At 37.4% G+C, this 16,101-nt stretch overlaps 1 protein-coding gene across 1 annotated transcript; it reads left to right on the top strand.

The window, feature by feature from the left end:
- Nucleotides 1-225: 225 nt before the first annotated feature.
- Nucleotides 226-15,693, top strand: LOC124284305 (glycerol-3-phosphate phosphatase-like). The gene is made up of 8 exons (XM_046720384.1): nt 226-392; nt 2,622-2,689; nt 5,452-5,544; nt 7,233-7,370; nt 7,978-8,040; nt 9,325-9,472; nt 12,302-12,443; nt 14,634-15,693. Exons 1-8 carry the CDS (start codon nt 245-247, stop codon nt 14,821-14,823), a joined length of 990 nt encoding a protein of 329 aa, XP_046576340.1. The 5' UTR covers nt 226-244; the 3' UTR covers nt 14,824-15,693.
- Nucleotides 15,694-16,101: the final 408 nt, after the last annotated feature.

Raw genomic sequence — 16,101 nt, 5'->3', positions numbered from 1 at the left:
ATAATAATAATGATTGACCATTTTGACATTTTTGTAGCCATTTTGACTTGGATGTTTTATGGCCATTTTGACGTGTGGCCATTTTGACTAGGACCCGAATATTCGGTGCCACTCCTCAGTTTTGTTTCACTCTGCCAGAAAATAAAAAACAGAAGCAGCGTAGCCTCCGATTAACCAATTACTTTTCGGGACTCGATCTCAGCCTCGTTATGAAAAGTTGCGCAGTCACCATGAACATGAAATCATGGCGAAATTTCTATCCAGAGTTCGCGCCCTTGGATTGCAGGCATTCGGCTTGAGGTACGGCTCGACTATGGCAGCTCAAAAGTTGAACGCGGATTTGTCTCGGGAACTGGTTGAAAGTGTTGACAATTTTTTGTTTGATTGCGACGGTAGGTGTGCATGCATGTTCATGATTATGCTTTCTTGTCCGAAATGAGTTCAATGACATTTCTTGACCGATAAGCAGAGAAACTCTCCTTTTGCAGCGCAAGAGATACAAAACCTATATGAACTGTCACGTGACTGTCACGTGATATTGAAAACAGCAGCCGACATCCTGCGACTTATTTAGTCAGGAGCTGAAAGTAGATAGAAGTACTGACGAAAATGTCCTTGTCCAAGGTTAAGGAGCGCTCACATATAATGACAAGACAATCCCCAACCTTAATTTTCTTCCCTAACCTCCTCGCCCATTTACTCAATCAAAATGTTTCGTTCAATGGAGTAGTCTTCGTTGAGTGTAAGATATTTGATTAGACATCTACTCTCATGGAGTGTAATCATTCCGACTCCTACAGAGTGGGCAGAAATGTATTAAATATTTGTAACAGATATTCATGTTCGAAGATCGAGTAACAACATGAAGCAAATATTTCTGAACATAAGTAATTTTCTTCCTGTTTATATTATGCATTTAAACTTAAACTTTATATGCCTATATTGACAAGTACGGCCGTACAAGTAGGATAAAGTACGTCATGTCAATACTTAGATCTGCTTGTAATAATTTCAAAAAGTCGAAAACCTACAAACATATGCTCAACAATTTGTTCACAAAACTTATATTATATACAGCAGTAGCTGGTATGAATGAATTTTTTGCCCTGTTTTTTCTCAACAGCTGTCACAGTCAGATAACCAAAGGAAGAAATAGATACCCTGAATATAAAACATGGGAGTTTTTGATTAGAACTTTTTATTTTTGCTTTATCAACTCTTTGCTGCTTAAGTAAATGAAGATCTCTTAGTTTGAAATCCTGGATAAATCCCTGTCAATCTGGCCTAGTTGAAATGTAAAAGTACACAATTTTGTCAGAACAACAATTCATTCCAAAATTATTTTAGTAATAATAGACGGGTGTTTGTATCTCTGCCTGAAACTTTTATTTACTGTGGAGTGTCATTAAATTGTACAACATATAGAGCAAACTAATCATGATTTATGTTAATAACTACCAAAATTGTTTGATAATATTAATTTCCTCTTACCTGTATTACTCTCACCTCAAGTTGTGCATGAATGGAATGCTTAATAAGAATCTATTGAAACTTTCTCAGATCAAGGTGGAAAGTAGGGGTGAAACGATATACCGCAGTATTATTAGAACCGCGGTATTTTGCCTTTGGTTCGGTATACTGTAATGCAATCCAAAAATTCAGGATTTTCGGTTTTCTTACTGTCATTTATTAACCTTTTCTACAATGTCTAGAAATCAAATCATTTTGTCAAAATCTGTGCATTTCTCAACAGACGGCCGCTATTTTCTCGGAAGTAAGTTCCCATATACGGAACCGAAGGCCTTGTACCACAGTACGTACTGTACCGTGGTAAGAGCGCATACCGTTTCCCCCCTAGTGGAAAGATGCCAACTGTGATCCTTGTAGCACAGGAACCTGTTATCGCTATGTAGGTTAAAACTTAGACCATAGATCTATACACACGTCATGTATATAAATAGAGTATTTATATATATGACGTGTGTAGATATTAGATCTATGTTTAAAATTTATAACATGTTTAATAAATGATGAAAGACGTAAGGTGATCCCAGCATCGATATCAAACCAAAGCTGTGAAACGGCATTTATCTTGATTAAAACTTAGACCATAGATCTATGCACACGTCATGTATATAAATAGAGTATTTATATATATGACATGTGTGTAGATATATGGTCTATGTTTAACCTACATAGCGATAACAGGTTCCTGTGCCTTGTAGGTGCCAAATTGTGTTTCCGAGGAATTAGTGTGGCTACTGGGATTTTTTATGTGAAATTTAAAACATGTTTAATAAATGATGAAAGACGTAAGGTGATCCCAGCATCGATATCAAACCAAAGCTGTGAAACGGCATTTATCTTGATGCCTTACACCATATGTAACGTAGAACCTTGCATCAATGTGTTCTTCATTTTGAGGGCAGTGGGGTAGCCTAGTGGTTAAAGTGTTTACTCATCACGCCGAAGACCTGGGTTCGATTCCCCACATGGGTACAATGTGTGAAGCCCATTTCTGGTGTCCCCTGCCATGATGTTGCTTGAATATTGCTAAAAGCGGTGTAAAACCATACTCGCTCACTCATCATTTTGAAACTGCTAAACATCTGTTGTTTCAGGTGTGCTATGGGATGGAAAAGGTGCCATTCCTGGAAGTCTGGAGACAATCAAGCTTCTTAAAAAATTGGTAAGGCCCTTGACAAAAAGTATTATGATACATAGGGTTTCAGGACCTGAGAAGTGAGATGAGAAAGTTTTCCGTTTTTGTTATGTTTATGTGTGATATGTATTGTGTAGAGTCATCTTCAAAGCTGATGGTGCTTCAGTTGAATGACTTGTTGACAACTGATCCTAAAGGAAATGAGAATCCTAAGATTCCTTTGAGTAGAAACACCAATTCTCCCCGTACCAGCATGTTTGTAGTTGATGAAAGTTAGGGCCACCTTTGTTGGGATATCAATGGCATAACACCCATTGTTTGTTTAGAATGGGGAACAACATTGAATAGTAGATTTATGCAAACTTATTGGAAAGATTGTGCAAATTTTATCAAATAAGCAATGCAGCATATGTTATTATTCTCCATTTGGACAGGGGGGTGGTGGGGTAGCCTAGTGGATAGTCATGCCGAAGACCCGGGTTCGCTTCCCCACATGGGTACAATGTGTGAAACCAATTTCTGGTGTCCCCTGCCATGATATTGCTGGAATATTGCTAAAGCGGCGTAAAACTAGTCACTCACTCACTCCATTTGGACAGTGCTCTAGTTTAAGTATTGTATTGACTCTATGAGGATATAGTCAAGTAATGCCTTTAAAATGGCTATCATGATTATGTGTGAAAACATTTGAAATATTTTTGATCATACATCCCAGTGATCCTTATCAGCAGTAAGAGTTTATCTCATTCAGACTCAGAGACAAATGGCATGTCATGAATATTTGTATAGCAGGACAGCTGCTGCCAAGTAATAGCTAGTGTTGGGAATTGGTTTAAATCTCATAATTGATGATTGGTTCATTACAACCGATCATCAAAAATAATTGGTTAGCGTCATATATCAAATTTTCCTGGTTACGTTTGTTAATGCACAAAAGATAAAGAAAAAACATGTAGTCCTTTTGTGTGTTTTTGCATTTCACATCTTTAAAGGATGACTAGTATGTTAGGAACATGAATTTCATGGAGTCTTTAAAATAAATTCAGTCATGAATTGGAAGAGCTTGTAGTGCTAATGAAATCTAACAGACAAAACCAACCTTGTGAAAAATATTGTTATTGCAAACAAGTGTTCCAAAATTGTTTGTGTTCGATTATGAGAAAACATGATCGATTGCTTGGTCGTTCAGTCATTGCGACCAGTCTTCGATTATTTCAATTAATCAGACCACCACTAGTAATAGCATGAGCTGATGTTACATGATTTGTTTGGTGTGATTCATAATAAATTTCCAGGGGAAAGTGCAATTGTCTGCTGTAAGTAAAGTTGCCTGTTCTGATTTATCAAACAGAAGTCCAGACAAAAATTGCTTAACAGCTATGTTTTCATGTAAGGAAGAGAGTTTTATGGATGTCAACTTCTTTATTTTGAGGAACATAACGTTTCGTAGTATATCCTTACTCCTTCATCAGCATATATTCCGCAATGTGTGTTCAGCGTCCGAAATAGCTACAGTCAAAGTAGCTACTGACCCGCTAGCTGATTATGAATCAGGCCAGTAATAAATTCCTAACGCTACCTCGACGATCTAGCTGAAAATCTCTTTATTTTCTTTATCTTTATTTAATACACATGAATATGAAGAAGTCACTTATTAAGGTGTGAAAAGTCTGTCTGCAAAGGTTATGTGATGTTTATTATGTCTTGTCACGCTGAAGATCATATATAAAAATATGTTAATAGAGTTGAACAAAAAGGGTAGGAACCATTACAATACAAATGCAACGTTTAACATCTTCAATTACCAAACATCACACCAATTCTGACTGATGTGCATTTTGATATGGATATAGTGGTTAAAGCATTCGATCATTACACCGAAGACCCTGGTTTGATTCCCCACATGGGTATATATATTGTGTGAAGCCTATTTCTGGTGTCCCCGGCCGTGATATTGCTGGGATATTGCTAGAAGTGGCGTAAAACCATACTCACTCACTCTAAATTTCGTGCAAAGACCTTATGTGTTCACAGTGTCCAAATATAATCCAGCTATATTCTGATGTATGAGTCATAAGATTTTGAGAAAGTGTATAAAAGTCGATAAATTTCAGGGTTGTGTCTGTGTTACAACTGACCTTTTTTCTTCTATAATATCATCACAGTATGAGACATTTTTATTGTTTTCATTGTAAGTCCTTTATCCACATTCTCAATTCCACAAATTTTATTTGTTCAAGTTTCATTTCTAACATGCATTTTCCAACCATGTCTTCCAGTTCTCAAGAAGCTAATGTTTAATTGTGGTGGTTATTGACCTTATCATTGGAAACAGCTACTGACTCCTTGATCTATTTGTTCTAATTTGTAACAGATACTGTTCTGTGTAAAGTTATGCACATAAATTAAACAATCACTTGAATCATGGGACAGTGTGCATTCCTCAGCCAGTAATGTTTATGAGTCTTGTCAAATTGTCAGTTTTGATATTTATGATTGTTTTTGATAAATCTTATATTAATAACATATGTTTTTCTGATGCGAATTTTCTGTGGCTCAAATTTGATTATGAGAAAATATCAAATGTGAATTATTAAAAGGTAAATTTGATTTGTAATCTCAACGACAAAGTGCAAGATTTAAGCGCACAAAACATATTATGCAGACAATTTGTTTCACATTATTAACATGAAGCTACAGGTTTTTACATCCTCATAGACTGATTTTGTGTTAAGTTCTTTATTGTATATGGTTCCTTTATATTTATGTGTCAATTGCTTCTGTTTTAGGGCAAGAGGGTTTTCTATGCAACTAATAACAGTTCCAGTACCCGAGAGCAGTATGCACAGAAGTGTCAGAAGTTTGGTTACGATGCGGCAGAGGTTTGTGTCCTCTTCATTATTAGAGCAGATCCAGTGCTCCAGATAATGTTCTACTTAGTGCTGGAGAGATTGATCAAATAGTTGGTCAATCAATCTATCTAGGATGCGTTATCAATTATTGATAGGTTCGGGAGACATCTATATTCATAACAGTCAATGAAATATCAAATTAAACTTTAGGAAATAAGTATATAACATGTTGCATTTGACCACTTTCTAAATGGCATTGTATTATCATAGCGTTCTGCCATGGGAGCCGTGCCAATTTACACTTATCAGAGGGGTACACAAAGTCCGCAGTCTACCAGTTGTCCGACTTCCATTTTTGTGGAAGTCGCAGTGGCTGAGCGGGTTAGGCGGCTGACTATGTGTGCTGGAGATTTAGTGCCTGACTCTGAGGGTGTGGGTTCGAATCATGGATGGGACTAGTGGTGTTGCGATTAATTGAAATAATCGAAGATTGGTCGAAGTGACCACCCGACCAAGCAATCGCTGACATTTTCTCATAATCGAACACATACTGCTGTTTTAGTCTTTGAAACACTTGACAATGGAACATATCTTCGTAGTTGTCAGGGCCTGAAAAGTTGTTTAATTCATAGAAAACTCACTTCACTCGCTGAAAAGTCATGACTGAATATTTCTTGAAGTCTCCTGGAAGTTTATTTTAATGATATATTAGTCATCACTTCAAAGTAGCAAGTTGCATCATGTTATACATATCTGCAATAACAACCTGGAAAGGAAAATCTGAAAAATGATGCTAACCAATTTTTTTCGATGATTGTTCGTTGGTAATGAAGCAATCATTAATTATGAGATTTCAACCAATTCCCAACACTAGATGGGACGCAACTCAAACAACACGCATGCATGCACTCATGCACAGAGAGAGAGAGAGAGAGAGAGCTCCAATTATCGATCTGCATATTGTGAGGGACAATCATCACTAGTTCTATTCCACTTAGTATTTACTCACAAGTGACTAGTCACTTTCCAGTCTGTGACATAAGAAACTATTCCGAAGCCTGAGTTTAATAAAATTCTTTTCAATCCAGTAACCTCAGAGACAGTCAAACTAAACTGCACTGAATATGATGCAGAAAGGCAATTTTGACCTGATGGAATTTATAGTCTTTGGCTAGACTGTATTGGGAATTCAGTGTCTTTTCGCTCACCTTGGTCAATGTCTTTGGGTGTACCAGAGGGCACTGTTATAAATAATTTGAATAATAACGCCCTTTTGGGTCAGTCATAATTTGCATTTGTTAGTGTCCCCACATGGGTACAATGTGTGAAGCTAATTTATTGTGTCCCTGGCCATGATATTGCTGGAATATTGATAAAAATGGTGTAAAAACCATACTCAGTCAGTCATTTGTTGATGTTCAACCCCTTCTCTGTATAATATGTCACATAAGCTCACTTGTACAGAAATTTGACTGTTACCATAGTTACCATTATAGGTGCTCCAAGTGAATGAAACAATTTAACATCTATTATAAGGCCCAAATGACCAAGAAATGTAACAGTAATTTAAGGCCATGAAATTTTATGAAAAACAATGCTTTTTATAATTCATTGTACTTGGATGTCATAATGACTTTTAATGGATATTAATATGGCCATACAAGTTTCAGTTCAAAACTTGATATTTGCTGATGAAGCTTTTTCACTTGTTTCAACAGGAGGAGATTGTGTGTACGGCCTTTATTGGAGCTTTATATTTGAAAAACATTAACTTCACTGGGAAGGTGTACCTGGTGGGAAATCCTGCCATGGGTGTGGAGCTGGATAAATACGGTATTCGGCACACAGGCATAGGGGTAAGTATATGGGTATATATATGGGGTTGTGCTAATACAGGCATTGATGGTAATCAGCATACAGGCCTAGGGTGTTGAGTAGGGTTATATATGGTGTCCTGCAGATACAGTAACTGGGGATGAATTGGTGTATAAATATGGTAATCAGGCATGGGAATGGTGATAAATATGGTGTCCTATATGTACAGGCATTAGAGGTACTTTGGTGAATATATTTGGCACACTGATAGTTGTGTGTTGGTTAATGGGTTGTGATAAATTTGGTATTCAGTGTACAGGCGTACAGGTACAGGATAATAGATGGTTACATACATTTAGTATTTAGCAAGCAGGCATTGTGGTAAGTAATTAGATAATCATCAACATCTTGTCAAAGGAATATTTTAACTGTATTACAACAATCTGCAAGTGCAAAAGCAAAAGTTGTCGAGAGTTGATGTGTTGGTAAATGTACTTGCAATTTATTTGTATTGATTTTGATTTGATAGAAAACCAGATCCATCCTGTTGCCAGTCTTGAATTTTGTAACATTTTTCATTCTGTTTGAGTTATATTCAATTGTTTAATTAATATGAAGTGAAAGAAGTGAAAATGTCCAATGTTTCAGCCTGACCAGGAAATGATAGATGACTTCTATCCAGAATGGTTGACAATGAAGTTGGATCCTGAGGTAAGTGACTGAGTGCCATGTATACCATGGCATGTTTGTATATAGTCAACATTCAAATTTTCAGTGGGCGGTGGGGTAGCCTAGTGGTTAATGCGTTCACTCATAACACCGAAACCTGGGTTTGATTCCCCACATGGTTGCATGTCCCCCGCCGTGATATTGCTGGAATATTGCCAAAAGTGGCGTAACCTAAACTCACTCACTCACTTAAATTTTCAGTGGCAGCCTCGATGGTCTAGTAGATACAGTGTCTGCCCAGATATATCCTAGCATCTATGGTTCAGTTGATAAGAGCATCTGTACAGGGACAGGAAGGTCAATAGTTTCCATCCCCAGCCATGCCGTAACAATGGTACCTTTAAAGATCTGGGTTAGAACTGGTCTTCAGCTACCATGCTTGTTGTAAGAGGCGAGTAACAGGATCAGGTGGTCAGACTTGCTGACTTGGTTGACACAAGTCATTGTATCCTAATTGCGTAGATCGATGCTCATGCTGTTGATCACAGGATTGTCTGGTCCACACTCGATTATTTACAAACAGCCGCCATATAGTTGTAATATTACTGAGTGTGGTGTAAAACTAAACTCACTCACTCACTCACATGGTATAAGTTGACCCTCTGCAGGTGTTATTATGCCAACACAATGGAAGTTAAAGATGGTACTTGATTGCATGCACATAAGAACCCGGCTTTTTGTTGACCTGTACCAGTTTGTGTTTGTTGTACTGGTCCCTGATGTGGTGGTGTGTCAGTATACCACATGTCTTTGTTACAATGTGTCACAAATATTGCCTGTAACTTGTGTTTCAAGTTTGGTGCTAAATGACGTAATCATTTCCCTTCTGACTTAGTGACAAACTGACTAGGGTTGCAATTCGCTGTGCAGAGTTGTGGCCCTTGGGTATGCAAAAACTTATGATCATGGCTCAAATCACAATTCACAAATCATTTTTCTAGGTTCACTATGCTCATGACGTGTGTTTGACTAAACTTTGAAATATTTGTGAACTGTGTCACTTCAACCTTTCCTCTCACATCAAGATGACCCTTCCATGAGTAAATTAGAACGATGTTAAAACTGATTCATTGACTGACTCACTCCTGACAAAACCTCAGTTTTTAACTGACTGTCATTGGAAGCATCACATTTATTTTGTTAAGTCATTTCTCAAGAAGAAGTAGCATGTCGTCCATATAACTGCCTAATTATACCTTTTATCTGCTGATATATAAACATGGTTCTTGTGATATTTTGTCAATGTAAGACTTTGTATCATTTCAGGTGAACTGTGTTATGGTTGGGTTTGACAAGTACTTGAGCTATCCCAAAATACTGAAAGCCAGCAGTTATCTGAAGAAACAAGATACTATCTTCTTAGCAACAAATGAAGATAGCAATCTACCTGCGAAGGGGGACATTGTTATTCCTGGTTAGTGTGTGTGGTTTATCTTGAAAACTGTGGAATGATACTGTCGACCAGTTGCTTGATGCTGTAGACCTCCATGTCTACCTCAGCTAGTGTGAAAAAAGTGAGTGAGTGAGTATGGTTTACCACCGCTTTTAGCAATATTCTAGCAATATTGTGGTAGGGGGACACCAGAAATGGGCTTCACACATTGTACCCATGTGGGGAATCGAACCCGGGTCTTTGGCTGAAGTGAAGCCCATTTTGTCCCCCCGTGATATGGAATATTGCTAAAGCGGCGAAACCAAACTCGGTCTTCAGTCAGTCTTGATGGATGAGCTGGACTTTTAACCACAAGGCTACACCACCCTAGTGTGGAAAAATATAAAAATTCCAGACAATCATTCCAAACAGACTTCATGAATCTAACCAGATGTACATTGTGACAAATTTGGTCAGTATGTTATATAGACAATCATAGCATTTTCCAGAGTCTTTCTTAATCATCTGTATGAACATTATACTTGGATTGATATGTTTATAAATCTTGAAAAGTCATGGTCTGGTGTTGGTGCTGATAATGTTATCAATCCAAAATGTGAGTGAGTGAGTTTAGTTTTACGCCACATCGACATTATTTCAGCCATATAGCGACGAGACCAAGTCTGCACACATATACAATTTAATTACAAAGTTCGGAGTAGTGAGTGAGTGCATTTTAGTTTTAAGCCGCTTTAAGCAATATTCCAGCAATATCACAGCGGGGGACACCAGAAATGAGTTTCACACATTGTACCCATGTGGGGTATCGAACACGGGTCTTCGGCATGACGAGCGAATGCTTTAACCACCAGGCTACCCAACCCTAGTGTGAAGAAAAATTAAAAATTCCAGACTATCATTCCAAACAGACTTCATGAATTTAACCAGATGTACCACCCCAATCTAAAATGTGACAACTGCAGTTCATTATCACTGTTTATTGTCAAAGCGATCTTTACAATTGGTAGTATTAAAAACTCATTCAGATAATTTTTATATCTATAGTTGGGAGGAACAATTAACCAAGCTAAAAAACCAATGTAAGGCCTAAAGTCCAAGGCTTAACCATCATTTTATAAATAACAAATGATGCCTCCACATACTTTCTTTAAATTCTGTCATTGTCTGTGGTGTCTATAACTTATTTTGAAAAATGATTGTAGTATTATCCAGATACAGATTGTTCAGTGTTTTTAAGGAATGTAACATTAGTGCTCACACCCATTTTACATGTGCGGTAACCACTTGTTCTAGTATTGAGATGACACTATGGCTGTAACGATTCACTCGCATATTCGGTGAATCGAACCGTAGCCCTTCATGAATTCAATTCGTTATTCGTCATCACCAGAACAGAATATTAACGAATATTTATGATTTTTTTTAAGGGAGCATGTTTTATTTGAACCCTTGTGTACTTTTGGAAAGTGAGATATGCAAGGATTGAATATGTACTAGCCTTGCAGTAGCACAAGTCATGTTAGTTTGCCAAGGCCACACATGGTACTGTCGACTATAACTATTACATACCAAATTTGAGTGTCATGAGATCACTGGTTATTGCTGTGACAAATCAAAACTGTCAAAATGGGCCTTCCATATTCTACATCAATCACTTAACTACAATACTGTATTCATGAATAATTATTTGTATTCATTACTCAATATTCATGATACGTATCATATTTGCCACATAGTGTATTCGTTGCAGCCCTAGATGACACCTATAAGTTTCCTCCTTTACAGTTAATGTAACTTCTGAAATAGCAGTATAATGTAAATGTAAGACATGAAGCCTCAGAAGAAGTCTCGTGCTCCTTGACAATTGTCAGGAAATTTAAATTTGCCTGCAGTTGCGATACAGAAGATTTGATTGTAGCTGTGTATGACATTAGGTTCAGTGGGACAGCACCAGTTTCAGCTGGAGGCTGACTTTAACACTTCTGTTCCGCGGTTCCCAGCAACCAATGCTGTTCTTTAAGTCAGACTTGGCGTGACTGTATGATGGCATGTAATCATAACCCAGTGTCATGGATTATTGTTCACACTATCCAAATCACTTGATTGTTTTGTTGAGATCATTATTAACAGGGCACTATCATAAAGCTGGAGGGGCGGTGGGGTAGCCCAGTGGTTAAAGCGTTCGCTCGACACGCCTAAGACCCGGGTTCGAATTGTATGAAGCTCATTTCTGGTGCCCCACCCCGTTATATTGCTGCAATATTGCTAAAAGCAGCGTAAAACCAAACTCACTCATAAAGCTGGAACACACACACATATTGATTCCATACTGACCATTCATCAGACCCAGCAGTAGTGCAAGAAAACTTTCAAAAGCAGACATTTGTACCCAATTTCCAACAAGACCTGGGATGGTGGGTTAGCCTAGTGGTTAAAGCGTTTGCATGTCACGCGCCGAAGACCTGGGTTCGATTTCCCACATGGGTGCAATGTGTAAAGCCCATTTCTGGTGTCAGCTGCCGTGATATTGTTGGAATATTGCTAAAAGCGACATAATCTAAACTCACTCACTCCAACATGACCCGTGTTCACTCGGCTACAAATTTGATACCAATTGGGCAAGAAGTAAATTGCAGATTGCCAGCAGAAAGTGGTGAAAGGGAGATAACTGTAGTTTAAACCTTCAGATTTATAGGTTACCAGACCGCAATCCATGTGACTAAAGTGAAAAAACCCAAAATAACTGCTGATCATTTGAAGCTGCAAAAAATGCAAATGTCGGAAATACCTGTCTTGTGTATGATGAATAAATGACAATTTATTCCACAGAACTTGCCTTTTGATTTTCAGGAACTGGAACAATGGTCCATGCGGTGAAATGTGCCAGCCGAAGGGATCCAATTGTTTTAGGAAAGCCAGAAAGGCCGATGTTTGATGTCCTACAAAAGGCACACAACCTTGACCCAGCTCGATGCTGTATGGTTGGTGACCGGTAAGAAAGTCCCCCTGTTGAGCATGCATAGGAACTATGGTTCAGTTTGTAACACTCTTAATCAAAATCTTGTCGTCTTGTCGAAGGCCTACATGACTGGTGAAGATGTGAGTTAGAACTGTTCTTAAGTACTTGTTGAAGCACAGGCAAAATGTAGCGCAAATAGGGTTGTGCAACAAAGAGAAAATGACCAATCTTCGTATATGCGAACGTAATTTATGGCAACGTAATTTTTAAATATGAGGTTATTATTAAATATTGGTTGGAAATCTAAGAGCACAATCCTGTGAGGAAATGGGTGATATTCTGTTTTGATATTAAAATATTTTTTCGAACCGAAGTGAGGGAAGTATGTTGCTAACCTTTGCTCGCTTCACTCACATATAGATAGACTGGTCATTATTTCTCTCTGTTGCGCAGCCCTATTTGCGCTACAGCTTGCCTGTGGTTGAAAGTGGCAACTAATGGGATTGGGTTGTCAGGTGTGCTGACTTGGTTGATGCATGTCATTGTATGACAGTTGCATAAAATCATTGTCAATCATGCTCAGTTTGGAGTTACTTCCCTTCATTCATTGACGTTAATTAATGAAGGATTCCAAATATAACATTCACAGAACTTATAGCCGGTCACATGCTTAGTATAACATCAATAACGCGGACCTTAGCAACCTTGTGCATTTGTCAAATTTGGCATTTATGATTGAACAATTCAGAGGTTCAGATAAGTTGCATATCTGTGTAAATTATGCAAATATTTATGTGAAAACTCAATTCCTATTAAGTCTATTGTGTACAAGTACGCTTTGAATTTTGTAAATAGTCAATAAATTTGGTGTTGCATTTGATCTTTGACAAAATGTCAAATCTAAGCCTGCATACTGGTGGATAGATAAAATAACTGAGGTATATTGAGATGTTCTATTTCAACACATGAACTTGGCGACTTGCAGTCTTTCTTATTATTCCTCATATTACAGATCAAATATAAATAACAAACACGTAAACCAACATTTAAACTTTGTTATATTTTTACAATTAATGGAAAATGGAGTTTGAATGAGGTGGGTACAATTTAATTGGTTACTCAAAGGAAAATTAAGATACCCAATTGAAATGAACACAAGCGAGTACATTATAAGTTGTTCTCTGGTCTCGAGGGGGACATGGGCTGATGTACCCTCGATGTTTGTTTATGTTCCCAGAGCCCGAAGGGGCGAGGGAACATAAAGAAACATCGAGGGTATATCAACCCATGAGCCCCGAGGGACCAGTGAACAACGTATTTATCTTACCGAACACCTTAATGGTAAGTTTGAACTGTTTGAAGCACGGGTATCGGATCACAGTGTGGAGTACAAGACGACAAGAAATAAATAATTGAAAGGTATCTTCCTTCAATCGATCTGCATTTGCAAAACATTGGTAATTTCCTGACATCATATGTGATTCAATGTTATTCGAGATAAAGAATTACTACTACGAAGTATCAAATGAGTTCGGCATTCCCAGCGGGGTACATAGAAAATGTTACTCGCTTGTAAGCGGGGTACATTGAAAATAATAGAAGAGTGCTCAGTCAATCAGAAAAGACATTTATGCGTGAGGCAAGATAAAACTCAATGACCTATCTGTAGCTCTGGAACTTTATTACAAATAATATGATAACAAACTACTTAAAACGGAAGTGTGAAGGGAAAGGTGGTGAGGAATCGGGGATAAGTCCTGACAAAAAGAAACTGACAGCGGTCACACCAAGAACTCTAGTAAAGCGGTAGGCAGTGTAGGTGTTACGTGTCAACTGAAGACGTGATTTTGAATTATTTATATGTTTTAGCTTATTGAAATTTCATTTAGCTTGTGCTTTAAAAAGTTAAGTTCAAACCCTGTGTCATTCACCTATTATAGAGCTGAGTGCATATGTTCACAACAAACCAACATGCATGGCACAGCACATCCAAAATAAACCCATATTGGCATTTCGACTGATTAGAGATTAGATTAAGTTCAGTTCGAAGTAAGCATGAAAGTAAAGGGTTTCTTGTCATACCCCAAAGATATTTACAGGCTGCAATATTATTATTGCAGTTCAAACAATCACTCACTCATGACAGTCAGGCAAAATCACAAATTACCTGTGCTTCAGAAACTTGAAATGGATATTTCTTAGTGTTTGTTTCAACTGTTTCAGAATCAACACTGACATAGGACTGGCCAAGGGGTGTGGGTTGAAGTCGCTTCTTGTACTGAGTGGTGTGTCGATGGAAGCAGATGTTAACCCTGAATCAAGCATCTTCTCCAAGGAGCAGTTTCCGGATTATTACACGTCAACTCTTGGGGACCTGGAGAAGCATCTCCAAAACTCACAACAACAGAGTTGATGATGAATGAAGTTTAAGATATTAAATCATATTGTTTTTATTGTTTTTGACTTTTCGACAGGCCAGTGTTTTCTTCATCAGGGCTCGATTTAAGAGATGTTCACCTACTTGCACAGGGTGCAACCTAAGATAAAAACCTTGTTGCACCAGCCAAATTCCAGTTGCACTGCTTTTATTGCAAAATATAATGAAAGAAATATGTTATTGAATTATTGTTTTATTCAGAAATTTTACACACTCAAAAATTGACTTGCACTTGGTTCAGTTTAGACCAATAACCTGGTTGCACATTTCGTAATATAGGGTTGCACTAGTGCAAGTAACAAAGCACTTAATTGAGCCCTGTTTATTATTATTTATTTACTACTTTGTTCTGTTGCATGTGTTTTTTTCATTCTTTTCTCCACAACATGTATTGTCCATGCTTGACAATGGTACATGGAACTATACCTATTATGTTATATCTATAATAACAAACTTGTGATCCATTAACATTTTGTCTGATTTATAATGTTTTGTTAACTTTTTAAACCTGCCATACATTTGAATGGGTAATGTAAAGGTGCAGAGCATCATTTTTGAAAGACTTAGAAGTATTAAACAATCCTGTCGATTCTTGTGCAATAACTTTTTAAATTTGTTTTGAATGTTTGCCAGTGTTATTGTTTTTGTGAAATATCATGCTACTCAGGTGCTTCTGTCATAGGTGAGAAATAAGAATGTGAGCTTTTGGCAACCACGAACATTGGTTTAGCTTCACATCTGACCATGGATCATTATACATATAAAGTTGTTTGTCTCGGTTTTCTGTCCATCAGTATATCCAGTTGTATGTTTGCTCAAGCAAAAATAAAACAGAGAAGTTTTCAATAGGCTGTCATGTTTTAAGTGTTTTATGCCTCAGGTGATCCTTTTAATAGTTGCAATAGTAGTGGTATAAATATTTAATTCGATTGTAGACCACTGACAGATTTGTTTGCACTGATTTCTCTCTGTAGTGACTTTGCGAGCAAAATGATCATATTTTAGATTTTGGAATATGTAATTTTGTGGGTATTTGCTAAGCATTTTATAAGTTTTCATTAGTTATTACAAATCATGGCAATATATATGTATATATGAATACCTATATAGGCAATACCTGTATATATGAATCCTATTGGAGGCGAATATGACACATGTCACTAATATTGGGTAACGATTATTGGATGGCAATTACAGTAACAAGTGAGCAGTTAATGATTGAATAATAGGAGCGAGGCAGTAACAAAATGATTA

This window comes from Haliotis rubra, unplaced genomic scaffold, assembly GCF_003918875.1.
Source record: "Haliotis rubra isolate DU_JTF1 unplaced genomic scaffold, ASM391887v1 Scf333, whole genome shotgun sequence".
NCBI lineage: Eukaryota > Metazoa > Mollusca > Gastropoda > Lepetellida > Haliotidae > Haliotis > Haliotis rubra.
Note: the sequence above shows the minus strand (reverse complement) of the source record. Positions and strands in the feature narration are given on the sequence as shown.